Source organism: Azolla caroliniana, unplaced genomic scaffold (assembly GCF_043228905.1).
Source record: "Azolla caroliniana isolate FFs.n. ecotype wild unplaced genomic scaffold, voAzoCaro1.0.p SCAF_9, whole genome shotgun sequence".
In the NCBI taxonomy this organism is placed as follows: Eukaryota; Viridiplantae; Streptophyta; class Polypodiopsida; order Salviniales; family Salviniaceae; genus Azolla; species Azolla caroliniana.
In genome coordinates, this window is record NW_028230444.1 from 10,034,529 (window position 1) to 10,047,949 (window position 13,421).

General features: G+C 41.8%; 1 protein-coding gene across 1 annotated transcript; it reads left to right on the plus strand.

Moving 5' to 3' along the window:
* Nucleotides 1–8,505: 8,505 nt before the first annotated feature.
* Nucleotides 8,506–12,675, plus strand: LOC147860141 (pentatricopeptide repeat-containing protein At3g09040, mitochondrial-like). The gene has a single exon (XM_087324883.1). The coding sequence runs from the start codon at nt 8,886–8,888 to the stop codon at nt 11,754–11,756; it is 2,871 nt and encodes a 956-aa protein (XP_087181009.1). The 5' UTR covers nt 8,506–8,885; the 3' UTR covers nt 11,757–12,675.
* The last annotated feature ends 746 nt before the right edge of the window (nt 12,676–13,421 follow it).

The window sequence follows — 13,421 nt, forward strand, 5'->3', positions numbered from 1 at the left end:
CTTGAACAATACATGGCTTCTCTAATGGCAACCTTAGTCCAATCAATTCTTCCTCCATAGCAATATTCTGTAACTTAACAAGAATAGGATGTGTCACAATAGTGAATAGTAAATGACTTATCGGGCATCCTTGTCTAATTGATCTCCGAATAGAAATAGGTTGTGTTACTCCTCCATTAAACATCATATGTGAAACCCAACCCTCTCCTAATGTGTATATCATCTTAGACATACGATCACCAAAACCCATATGAGACATCAAATGATTTATAAATGACCAATCCACATTATCATTGGCTTTCTCTATATCCAATTGTAGCAACACTAGATCTTGTTTAGATTCCTTTGCAAAGTCAATTGCCATTTGAGCATTTAAAATATTATGCAAAATGGTGAATTTCATAATATCTACTTAACCTCTGAACATTTACAACAAATACTTCCCATGCTTCATACCCATCAATTTGAACACAATAAGAAAATGCATCAATCAATTGACACATATAGGCATGGAAGACCTCATGATCTAGAAATGAGGAATTGAAAATGGTTGAGAATCAAGCTCAACATAGTCTACTATGTGAACACACCTTTGAGAATCTATGAGCACTCAAAGGTCAAAAGTCACCACTACCTTCTACACATTAACTATGCCGACCATCTCTGAACGAAGGGATCGAGACGGACTCGAGCCTTGATCGGCATCCCATACCACCACCATGGCATCGAGTCGTACCTGGTACTGGCATGCTCGCTACAAGAGTTTGGTCACCGCAAGATCACAGTCTTGATGTAATCAAATGATGTCCCTACTGAGGGTAGCTAGGCCTCAAATTGATAACCATACCTAAGGCCCCCAAGCAAGTTCACACTTGGCTCTTATGGGTTGTCTCAATTCCTAGGATTAAAAGTAATCCGCCTTTCTTTATACTCTCGATTAACCTTCACACTTTATCCTCGTGTGTAGAATACTACGGTACAACTTACCACGAGATAAATTATGGTCATGCCCGTAACACCAACATGACGTGGTTTTATCTCCACTCATCCTCCATCTTGCTTATTTGTTGCTTTCGGCTTTCTATGCCATCCACTTTATTTCTCGACATAATTGACGTGTCCATTCTAAATTTGATAGATGCTACATAACGAGCAAAGTTTCCTTGTGAGCACCACTAGGTTCATGTTTGCAAGCCTCTCTACTTGTTTGTTGTTTCATTGTTCTTTGCACATGTATACATCTTTTGAGAGAGAATTTAGGTCGAACAAAAAAAATGTTCTCTCATGAGTGTTACTAGGTTCATTTGTGCAAGTCTCCCTTCTTGTTCCTTGATTCATTACTCCTTTGCCCATGTATATGTCTTTTGAGAGATTTGTGTGTCTGCGTGTGGGCGCGCTTATGAGAACAAGTGTGATAAATTTTAGTTTAAAGTTAGTTCTAAGACCAATCCTTATTAATGACAATTTTCATGTGCCAAAGGTTTTGTTAATCACGTACTATTTTCTCCCTTGGCCTTCTAATATGCATTCTAAATTCTTCACACCAATATTTTAGGGCGATCATTGAAAGAGAGAGATAATGTTTGTGGCTTTCTAAGAGGCACGCATATAAGTGTACAATTAAACATTGCCCAAAGAACATATTGTGCATATGGATACTTTCATATAGAGAAGATTTATGTTAGGCATGGAATTCTTTCTTTCTTTGCCATCGGATCCATGTGAACCTAAGCCTTTTTGGAATATGTTTTCATCAAAAAGTCATTCCTCAAGGTTTATATCTTCCTTTCCTATCATAGTGCATGCCATACATCTCAATCTTGTAGGTTTTAGCATTAGTACCCACCATGCAAGTGGGTGACGAGAACCCTGTGAAAATCTTATAGCATAAAAATTCCTTCTTTTGCTCGGTTACTTTTCACCTTTTCATGTCTCAACCATCTTGTGCCTTAACACTAAATACCCAAGGGGAACCAAAAACATTATTATGTGAATGAACAACATATTAGACTACATTGCCATTAAATGTCTCATTTGTATCATTCATATATGATAAATAATGTTATATTTATAGTATTTTAGATAATAGCTATCATATCATAAATGCATCATACTTGTCTCATTCTGTAGTAACTTCAAAATTCATCAATGGTGTAACCAACCATTTGTTGGGAATTCAGTCCCTCCGGATGGGATTCGGATGAGAACCGGACGAGCCGAAGGAAGGAACCGGACCGGACGGATCCGGAAGGTATCCGGATGAATCCGAACCCAGGGACATATCTGTAAATATGTTTCTAGAGTGCCTATCATGGCCATATTTGTAAATAGTCCTAAATTCATATAAGTATAAATATGACTTAGGGCAATCACCTATTAACAATGTGTGAGTGTAGAGATATTGTTGTATAGACACAGAGAGAGCGAGAGAGAGCAAGATATTGAAAGTTTTTCTGTTGTAACCATCGGTTGGCGAAAACATAGGGCTCGAGGTCGTTGCCTCTAAGTCTCACAATGTATCCTCTTCTTATAGTGATAGTTTGAGTCAGTGGGCCCCCGTGGTTTTTCCTTATTAGGGTTTTACATGTTAACATCTTGTGTCTATATTATTTCTATTTTCTGTTTTCTTCCATTGAGTGTTTAAGATTCGGTTGTGGCCGAGCGCCATTTCCTCACAATATGGTATCAACGCGAACAACATATGGAAGAGTCATTCGGAAGCATGTTCAAGCTCACCGGCTCCAACTATCTAGTGTGGAAGTCGAAGATGAGGGACATGCTCATGGTCAAAGATCTCTGGCTGTCGGTACAGTTTGGGGACAAGAAATCGGAGAAGATCAATGCCACGACATGGGAGGTGATGCATACAAAGACGACGTCATACATCCGGTGCTTCATCGACATGAGCCTGAACAACAACTTTAATGAAGAAAGTAAGACACATGTGCTCTGGAAAAAATCGGTACCATGCTAGAGAGCAAGAACGCCGTAAATCAGGTTTCGGCATTCCAGAACTTAGTGAGACTCCGGTACCAAGACGGATCTAGTATGGAGGAGCACATGAATGCTTTACATGGGCTCATAAATCAGACGACCTCGCTTGACGTACCTCTAGCCGATGAGGTACTCACGTTGTTGTTGCTCAGTTCCCTCCAGGATAGTTGGGAGACGCTAGTTGTCACTTTGGGCAACGCTGGGCCGGAAGGAAAACACCTATCCCTCACAAGAGTAAAGTCGAGCTTGTTGGATGAAGAAGCTTGCCGAAAGGACCGGGAATCCAGAACTGATCCGAAGGCCTTGGTTATGGAAGACGACCATAACCGGGGAAGAGGCCAGATTCAGAGTTCCCAAAACCGGGACAAATCAGGGATGAGGTCAAAGTCAAGGGGGAGGCCCACATGCTTTTATTGTGGAAATCCGGGGCACTTCTAGAAGAATTGCCAACACTTCCGGAAAACCAAAGGGGGAGCCGACATTTCGAAACTGAAGAAGATTTCGGAAAGGAGAGGAACGTCCACGATTGTGACATGTGAAGAAGAATAGCTGCTAATCACCGATGAGAGTGAGCTACACCTTGTTAGCGACGAAACGACATGGGTGGTCGACTCCGGAGTGTTGTTCCACATGACTCCTGACCGGAAGTGCTTCTCATCTTACAAAGCCAGAGATCACGGTTCTGTCCAGATGGGAAATGAAGGTGCATGCCGAATTGTCGGCATAGGAGATGTGTGGATGACGACATCAACTAGGTGCAAGTTGTTACTGAAGGATGTCTGACACGTTCCAGAGGTTTAGTAGAACCTGATATCAGCCGGTCGGCTAGATGATGAAGGCTACACGGAATAGAGTCATGAAGTTCAACAAAGGAAACCTTATCGTGGCTCAAGCCCAGAAGATCAACACATTGTACATGATGCATGCCCGGATATGCCGGGAGGAAGTGAACGTAGCATCCGACAATGCCGGCAAGTTGTAGCACAAGAGGTTGTGTCACATGAGCCAGAAAGGGATGAGAAGACTTGTCGAATATAACCTCATTCCGGAGGTGAAGGAAGTGCAGCTTGAGAAGTGCACCGATTGCTTGGCTGGCAAGCAAAACCGAACCTCTTTCCGGTCAAGACCACTGTTGCGACGGATTGCACCGCTAGAACTTGTGCATACCGATTTATGCCAAGTGGCCACGAAGTCACATGTCGGATCGCAGTACTTCGTGACGTTCATAGACGATCACAACCGGAAGTTGTGGGTCTCACCACTGAAGACGAAGGACCAGGTATTATCCGTCTTCAAGGAATTCCATGCAAGGGTGGAAAGGGAAACTAGTCGGAAGCTGAAGGCAGTTCAAGTAGATAACGAAGGAGAATACCAAGGGCAGTTCGAGGAGTACTGCCGATCAAAAGGAATCCAACTCGAATTTACTATGCCAAAGACACTAGAGCCAAATGGATTGGCCGAAAGGATGAACCAGACTGTGATGGAGACAGTCCAGAGCATGTTGGCACATGCAATGTTGTCTAAGACGTTTTGGGTTGAGGTGCTGTTGATAGCAACGTACGTGATAAACAGATCACCCTCAGCACCATTGGAAGGAGACACACCACAGAGAGTATGGACCGGTAACATCTGAAGTTGTTTGGTTGTCTCACTTACGTGCATTTTGCAAAGGACAAGAGAGTAAAATTGGATCCGAAGTTCTGACCATCCATATTCCTTGGATACGGTGACGATGAGTTCGGTTACCGAGTGTGGGACTTGGTTGACAAGAAGATGTTCCAGAGTCGAGACACAGTCTTCATGGAAGACAAGACTATTGTCGACTGGGAGTCGGAGAAGAAGATAGTGCACTCCGGGTTGACCGACAAAGATCGGTTGGAAGATGCTAGGACACATTCGGTTGGAAGATGGATGTTAGACGAGGACCATGATGAACTGGTTGGATTCGTAGAAAGACCCGAACCGACAAAAGAAGAAACACCAGAACCGTACAAGACCCTGAATTGGATTTGGATGAAGAACAAACGGAGGAACCGGTGGCCGAAGACCAAGGAAGAAGATATCGCCTAAGGGAGAGAAGAGCCCCCTGGAGATTTCCGGATGCGGAGCATGTGTTGCTGACCAACGAGGGGGAGCCGAAAAGCTTCGAAGAAGCAAAGAAAGACACCCACATCTGCAAGTGGTTAAGTGCCATGCAGGATGAGATGGATTCCCTGCGTGAGAACCACACATATGAATTGACAGAGTTGCCGAAAGGAAAGAGAGCTCTCCGGAACAAGTGGGTGTACAAGCTGAAACCGGGAGACGTCGGAAATCCACCAACGTACAAAGCCCGCATTATGGTAACGGGCTTCCAGCAGAAGAAGGGAGTGGATTTCAACGAGATCTTTCCCCCGGTAGTAAAGATGACATCAATCCGGATTGTGTTGAGCATAGCAGCAAGCATGGACCTCAAGGTCAAGCAACTAGATGTCAAGACGACGTTCCTGCATGGTGACCTCGAAGAAGAGATCTGCATGCAACAGCGAGAGGGATTTGTCAAGAAAGGGAAGGAGCACCTGGTATGCCGGTTGAAGAAGAGCTTATACGGATTGAAGCAAGCTCCCGGGTGATGGTACTGGAAGTTCGACTCCTTCATGAAAGATCAAGGATACCACAAGACGCATGTTGACCACTGTGTATTTGTGAAAAATTTCGATGGAGGAGACTTCTTGATACTCCTGCTATATGTGGATGACATGCTGATCAAGGACAAGACTGAACCAAAATCGGGAATCTGAAGAAGCCCTTGAACCGGACCTTCTCAATGAAAGATTTGGGTTCGACAAGATAGATACTAGGGATGCACATAGTCCGGAACCGGACGAATAAGCTATTGTGGCTGTCATAGGAGAAGTATGTGACAAATGTGCTTCAACGGTTCAAGATGACAGATGTGAAGCCGGTCGAGTCGACACTTCTGACAAACTACAAGCTGTTTGGAAAGCAAAGTCCGAAGACCAAGACGGAGAAGTCAGAGATGATGAAGATACCATATGCCTCCGCCGTCGGGAGCTTGATGTACGCAATGGTGTGTACCTGGCTGGATATCGGATATGTTGTCAGAGTGGTCAACGGGTTTATGAGCAATCCGGGAAGAGAACACTGGACCGCGGTCAAGTGGATACTCTGGTACTTGAAAGGCACCTCGAGTATGTGCCTCAGAGTCGGCTCAGGAAAACCCCAACTTGAAGGATTCACAAATTCGGATATGTCGGCTAATGCGGATACCAACCGGTCTACATTTGGATATGTCATGACTTATGCAAGGGGAGCCGTATCATGGCAGTCGAGGCTGCAGAAGTCAGTTGCATGGTCGACAACGGAAGCGGAGTACATGGCGGTTGTAGAAGTTGGCAAAGAGGTAATCTGGATGAAGGACTTCATCAGAGAGCTAGGGATCTTACAGGAGGAATTTTGGCTCCACTACGATAGTCAAAGTGCCATCCACCTCGCGAAGAACACAGCCTACAATTCCCGGACCACGCACATCCAGAGAAGATATCACTGGCTCTAGGAGAAGGTAGAAGATAAAGAGTTCTTGCTGATGAAGATCCATACAAAGGGAAATGGGTCGGACATGTTGACCAAGGTACTATTAACCAACAAGTTGGATGTGTGCGGAGACGGATCGGATTGACAAGACATCCCATGCCGGAGTGAAGGGGGAGTTTGTTGGGAATTCGGTCCCTCCAGATGATAATCGGACGAGCCAAAGAAAGGAACCCGACTGGACGGATCCGGAAGGTATCCAGATGAATCCGGTGTGAACCGGATCCAAGAACATATTTGTAAATATGTTTCTAGAGTACCTGTCATAGCCATATTTGTAAATAGTCCTAAAGTCATATAAGTATAAACATGACTTAGGGCAATCACCTATTAACAATGTGTGTGTGTAGAGATATTGTTGTATAGACACACAGAGAGCTTGAGAGAGAGAGCGCGAGATACAGAAAGTTTTTTTGTTGTAACCGTCGAGTGGCGAAGACATAGGGCCCGAGGTCGTTGCCTCTGAGTCTCGCATTGTATCCTCTTCTTATAGTGATAGTTTGAGTCTATGGGCTCCCGTGGTTTTTCCTTATTAGGGTTTTCCACGTTAACATCTTGTGTCTATCTTATTTCTATTTTCTGTTTTCTTCCATCGAGTGTTTAAGACTCGGTTGTGGCCGAGCGCTATTTCCTCACAACATCAACAATAGTTGCATGATTGAAGATACATTTTTTGCATGTGTATAACTTGTGTTTGAGACCTTCCCATGGATCCACAAGTTATTCTCAAAGCTATATATACATTCATTACCTACGAAATATATGAATGCAATTTGACTATAGTCTACATCCACATTCACCCAAGTTCTGTCCGATATGCAATTTAGTGATCTATCTTCATTTACATGCACCCCTAAACTGGACCAACCATACAAATGGTTGAATGTCATGTTAGTTTGGATAAGGAATTGTTACGAGAGAAATCCCTTGATATTTGCACAAGTTTTGTTGTCATAACATAAATTGGATTAAACCAATCCATAAAAGAGGAGATAAAAATTTGGTGTCCAACTACCAAGCAAACATGGCAATTAGCTTGGTTATGGCCAAGCTATATAGCCCTAATATGGAACAAAAGATTATTTCATGGGGTTGAGCATCATCTCAAACGATCACTTGGTCAACTGAAACATTCCACTATTGATCATTTGGTTACACTTGGGGTAATTATGAAACAGAGTTAACTTCAAGGGGAAATTGTTGTTTTGTGGACATTCAAGGAAACCTTTGCCATTGTACCAAGGATCGAGCTTTGGAAAAAAAGAATGATAGGGATCGGAATAAGTATTAGAGTATAGATCAATTGTAGCATGATATATATGATCAAGTTGGATACCAATTGAAAATGGATAGTGGTTCCTTAGAACCCTTCATGAGCAACATGGGGGTGAAGCAAGGGTGTCCACTCTATCCCATACTCTTTGGTCTATGCATAGATAAACTAGAAGAAATAGTGAATAAGGTTGCAAAAGAAGAAGAATTAAATGGCCCAAAAGCCATGCAAGGGCCTTTTCCTTATGCTCTTATATATTGACAATGTTGTGTTATTCTTGTATACTTTGTATCAACAAGCTAGTTGCTAACATGGACAACAAAAGTGAAGGCATTAAAGGCAATGCAACCAAGACACTACCAGACATTTAAATACTAGGAAGATCCATATACAAGTGGTTCACAGATTCAAACATCTTGGTATTAGTGTTCAATCTATGAATATGTGGGTGTGTGTTGCGAATTTAGACTTTGAAGCGGGACAATGTGGCCAAAGTGATACTAGGGGATGGGAAGCAAGATTGATGGGGAACATAAAATGAGAGCATTATATAGATAATAGAGCTAGTGATGGTTACCACTCCCACCACCACCACCACCACAGGGAGCTCAGTTGCAAGTATTGCCAACACTAGAATTGTACGTACGGATACACTCTTATTAGTTTATTGTCATTCGTATCGTAGCGACGGTTCCTACGGATCTCGGAAAAAACATGATTATTTACGTTCTTGTCTCCTCTTTGTGATTAGTGTGATTGCTGCAAAATAGAAGCAAAGGGTTTAGAAAATGCATTGATTTTCCCTCCACCAATCTTAAGAACAGAGCAATCGCGATAAATGGCGTAGATGATGCATGAAGAGCTCACATTTGCTGCCTTAATCAAGACCGGTACAAAGAAGAAGGATCTGTACACAGGTAGAAAGCTTCATGCTGATATTCATAGAAGGTGTTTGCTTCAAAGGAGCCCTTATCTGGGAAACACTTTACCAATCTTAAGAACAAAGCAATCGCCATCCATGGGGTAGATGATGCATGAAGAGCTCACGTTTGCTGCCTTAATCAAGACCTGTACCAAGAAGAAGGATCTGTACACAGGTAGAAAGCTTCATGCTGATATTCATAGAAAGTGTTTGCTTCAAAGGAGCCCTTATCTGGGAAACACTTTAATCAGTATGTATATAAAATGTGGTCTCCTTGCACAAGCAGAGCAAGTTCATGAAGAACTCAGCCTTCGGAATGTCATAACGTGGAATGCCCTAATTTCAGGTTATGCCCAGCATGGTAAAAGTAATGAAGCGTTGAATTGTTTAGAACAAATGCGAAGAGAAGGCATCTCTCCGAATGTGGTCACTTTCACATGTATCTTGACAGCATGTAGTAAAGCTGGAGATATTGGCTCAGGTGAAGAAATTCATGAAGAAATTGTGAGCAGAGGTTTGTTGAGAAAAGATATTGTGCTTGATAATGCATTGGTGAATTTGTATGCCAAATGTGGTTTGCTTGAAAAGGCACAACGAGTGCTCGAAGGAATTCCAATCCGGAATGTTGTCACTTGGGCTTCATTGATTGCTGGGTACACTCAACAAGGTCAATGTCACGAAGCATGGTCTTGTTTCAATCGAATGCAAAATGAGGGCATCTCTCCAGATGCAATAGTATTCACTTGCATCGTGAAAGCATGTGGAAAGTCTAGGGATATAAAGAAGGGCAAACAAATTCATGATGATATTTTAAACCGAGGCTTACTAGAGAACGATATTATGCTCGGCAATGCTTTGGTGGATATGTATGCCCAATGCAACATGTTTGAAAAAGCACACGAAGTTCTTGAAAAACTGCCTATTCGAAATGTCGGTTCTTGGAATGCATTAATAACAGGGTTTGCTCAGTCACATGGGCGGGGGCATGAAGCACTGCATTGTTTTGAGCAGATGAAACATGAGGGTCTTCCACCCGATGAGGCCACCTTGACTTGCATCATGAAAGCATGTGGAATGTTAGGAGACATAGCTAAGGGTAAAGAAATTCATGATGAGATTGCTTATAGGGGTTTGTTGAAGAAAGATGCTATACTTGGCAATGCTTTAGTTGATATGTATGCCAAATGTGGAATGCTTGCAAAAGCACAGAAAATTCTTGAACAGCTTTGTGTTCGAGATGTAGTATCCTGGTCTGCACTAATTGTAGGGTATACTCAGCAGGGGCAATATCATGAAGCACTGAACTGTTTTGAAGGGATGCAAAATGAGGGCCTTTCTCCAGATACAATCAGCTTCACTTGGATTTTGAAGGCATGTGGAAGAACTGAATCCATAGAGAAGGGTAAGCAAATCCATAATGAGATTATGCAGAGAGGTTTGCTACAGAAGGATATCACAATGGCGAATGCATTGATGGATATGTACACAAAATGTGGTATGCTTCTAAAAGCACAAGAAGTTCTACAAGGGCTTCCTATTCGAAGTGCAGTGTCTTGGTCTGTACTAATTGCAGGCTATATCCAACAGGGGAAATGCCACGAAGCACTAAAATGTTTCAATCAAATGCAGTGTGATGGCGTCTCTCCGGATGCAGTTACCTTCATATGTGTCCTTAAAGCATGTGGCAACATAGGGGCATTAGACAAAGGCAAAGAAATTCATGATAACATTGTGAGTTGGAATTTTCTGGAGAAAGATCCTGCACTTGCATCTGCTTTAATAGACATGTATACCAAATGTGGTGTGCTTTCAAAGGCAGAAGAAGCTCTTCAAGAACTTTCTATTCGAAATGTAGCTTCTTGTTCTGCATTAATTTCAGGGTATGTGCAACAAGAGCAAGGCTATGAAGCCCTAGCTTTTCATGAACAAATGCAAAGTGAGGGTATCTTGCCAGATGTGGTCACCTACGTTTGCGTCTTAAAGGCATGTGGTAAAATAGGAGCTATGGACAAGGGCCAACAGATTCATGAGCAAATTATCAGTAGGAGTTTGCTAGGGAAGGACACTATTCTTGGAAATTCTTTGCTGGATATGTACATCAAATGTGGAATGGTTGGGAAAGCACAAGAGTTGCTGGAGAAACTTCCTGTTCGAGATGAAATCTCTTGGTCTTCTCTAATTTTGGGGTATGCCGAACAAGAGCAAGGTCATGAAGCTTTGAACTGTTTTGAAGAGATGCAAAATGAGGGCCTCTTGCCAAATGTTCTTACATTTATCTCTCTTCTAAAGGCTTGCAGCATCACAGGATGCATAGACAAGGGCAAACAAATTCATGATGAAATTTTTTCTAGGGAATTGTTGACAAAGGATATTGTTCTTGGAACTGCCTTGGTGGATATGTATGCCAAATGTGGCATGCTTATTAAAGCAGAACAAGTCTTGGAAGAGCTTCCGGTTCGAAATCTAGTCTCGTGGAATGCATTAATTGCTGGTTTTGCACAAGATGGGAAAGGTCATGAGGCATTGAGGTGTTTCGAACAAATGAAAAAGGAGGGATTCTCTCCAGATGGAGTCACATTCTTATCTGTTTTAACGGCATGTTGTCATTCAGGCCTACTAGATGATGCCGAAGTGCTTTTCACTAACATGACCAAAATATATGGCATTAGACCAAACTTGGAGCATCATACTTGCATGCTTTTGGTTTATGGATGTGCAGGGCACTTTGATAAGGTAATGTCTGTGATTAAGGCGATGCCATCGTCAGATTATTCTGCTGTTTGGATCACATTGCTAGGTGCTTGTTGCAAATGGGGAAATCTGAAGTTTGGGAAGTTAGCTTTTCATCACGCAATACAACTAGATACTAGTTGTGCTGCACCGTATATCCTTATGGCCAGTATTTTTTCAGATGCTGGAATGCCAGATGAGGCTGGAATAATTGATGCCATGAGATTAAAATACGCAGGTTCATAAGGACCGAATATCGATGTGTGAGTAGATTTTACCATGTGCATGCACAAATAGTTTATTAAGGAGATATTATAAAGTAACTCCATTCTTATACCACCATGGCAGCATTTCAATGTTTCTACTAAGGAGATGTTATAAAGTAGGATGCTGCGTGTGTTACGTACTAACGTACATGCACAATGTATACCATTTAGGGATGAACCCAGCCGCTTGGGTCGCTGCCCCAAGATCCCTTTCCCCATCTTCACTTGAACCGAGCCCACATTAATCCATGTCATAACTATATGGTCTCACGCATGAAGACCCCATCTAAGTGCTTAAACTTCGAGATTACTACTACCCTTAGTCAAACTTGACTTCTCATATGGGCATTGATGCTTGGGTTTGTTGGTAGGTTGGGAGGTTAAGTTTTGAGCTAATAAAAACTTAAGAATTTCGCTAAGATATGACAAGAAAACATAGTAATAAGTGCAGATGATATTATCATTTCTTCTTCCTCATCTTTGTGTTGCCCTTTGGTCATGCTTTGACCACCATCTTGGAAGTTGTCAATTTTACATCCCTGATTTATGTATGGGCATGCAAAGCATTCTGATCACAAGAAGTATATGCCTAGAGTAGTTAGCTGTTTCTTAGAGGAAATCAATATCAACCCATTATGGTTCCCTCGTTGTGAACCAATAACCTCATCTCCCATCACCTCAAACCTTCAAGATGGTGAATGCACATCATGCTTCACTGCACCACTGGCATAAATATTTGGGAAAACAAAAGATTTTGCACAGAGATATCTTGTTGAGGTGCATGGTGTAAATTACCTAAGAGCATTATCTTCGATAGTTACATTCTTCGACGAATGCTAAATGTAATAACTTGATAGGTGGTATGAAAAACAACTCATTATAATTTTTCAACGTGAATAAATCATTTGCTCTGTAGGACTTACTCATACAAGAAACAATGCAGGTTGCAAATGGGAATCTTCTCTAGAAGACAACAAGGCAATGTTATCGTTTTCAACCCGAGACCATTTTTTGGGATTAAACTGGTGGTGGAAGTGCTTCATGATTGCAACATTAAACCCAAGAATTATACAATGAGTGCAGCATCAAATCGATTGGCTAAGACCTGATCATTTGACTCAAAGATTAGAGTAAAACATGAACTTGTAGCCCTACATATCCACATTACTCATGAATCTATAAGAAATGATATGTTATATTCAATTTGTGGTGACACTTGAAGTTCCTTATATGATGTAAAAAAATAAGATTTCCATATTCTGCTTTAGCCTTTGCTATCCTGTTTAAAATCCGCTACTGGTAAACATCAGGAATTGCATTCAAATTGCGAAGATTTAAATCTGAAGTCAACATTGGTTATCAAACCTTAGAATCTTTTCACTTGTGAACCCTGTTTGTTTCTGTGGGATATACCCTTTCTCAAGTCACAACACAACTATTGCATTTGTTGTTAACTTTGACATGTGTTATGTTAATAACATATCGTTGCAATTAACCTCAATGGATGATGCTTAAAATTGTGATAATGTGGTAGCAATGCATCATTACATGTCTTGAAATGCCATGAGAATCTTCACTTGTGATAATTCATTCGCAGACTCAGTTGTACGAAATATAATTACAAATATACACAAGATCATGAGAG

Bases quoted from the DNA above. Each gene is read 5' to 3' on its own strand.
- LOC147860141 (XM_087324883.1), top strand. From the start codon at position 8,886: ATGATGCATGAAGAGCTCACGTTTGCTGCCTTAATCAAGACCTGTACC.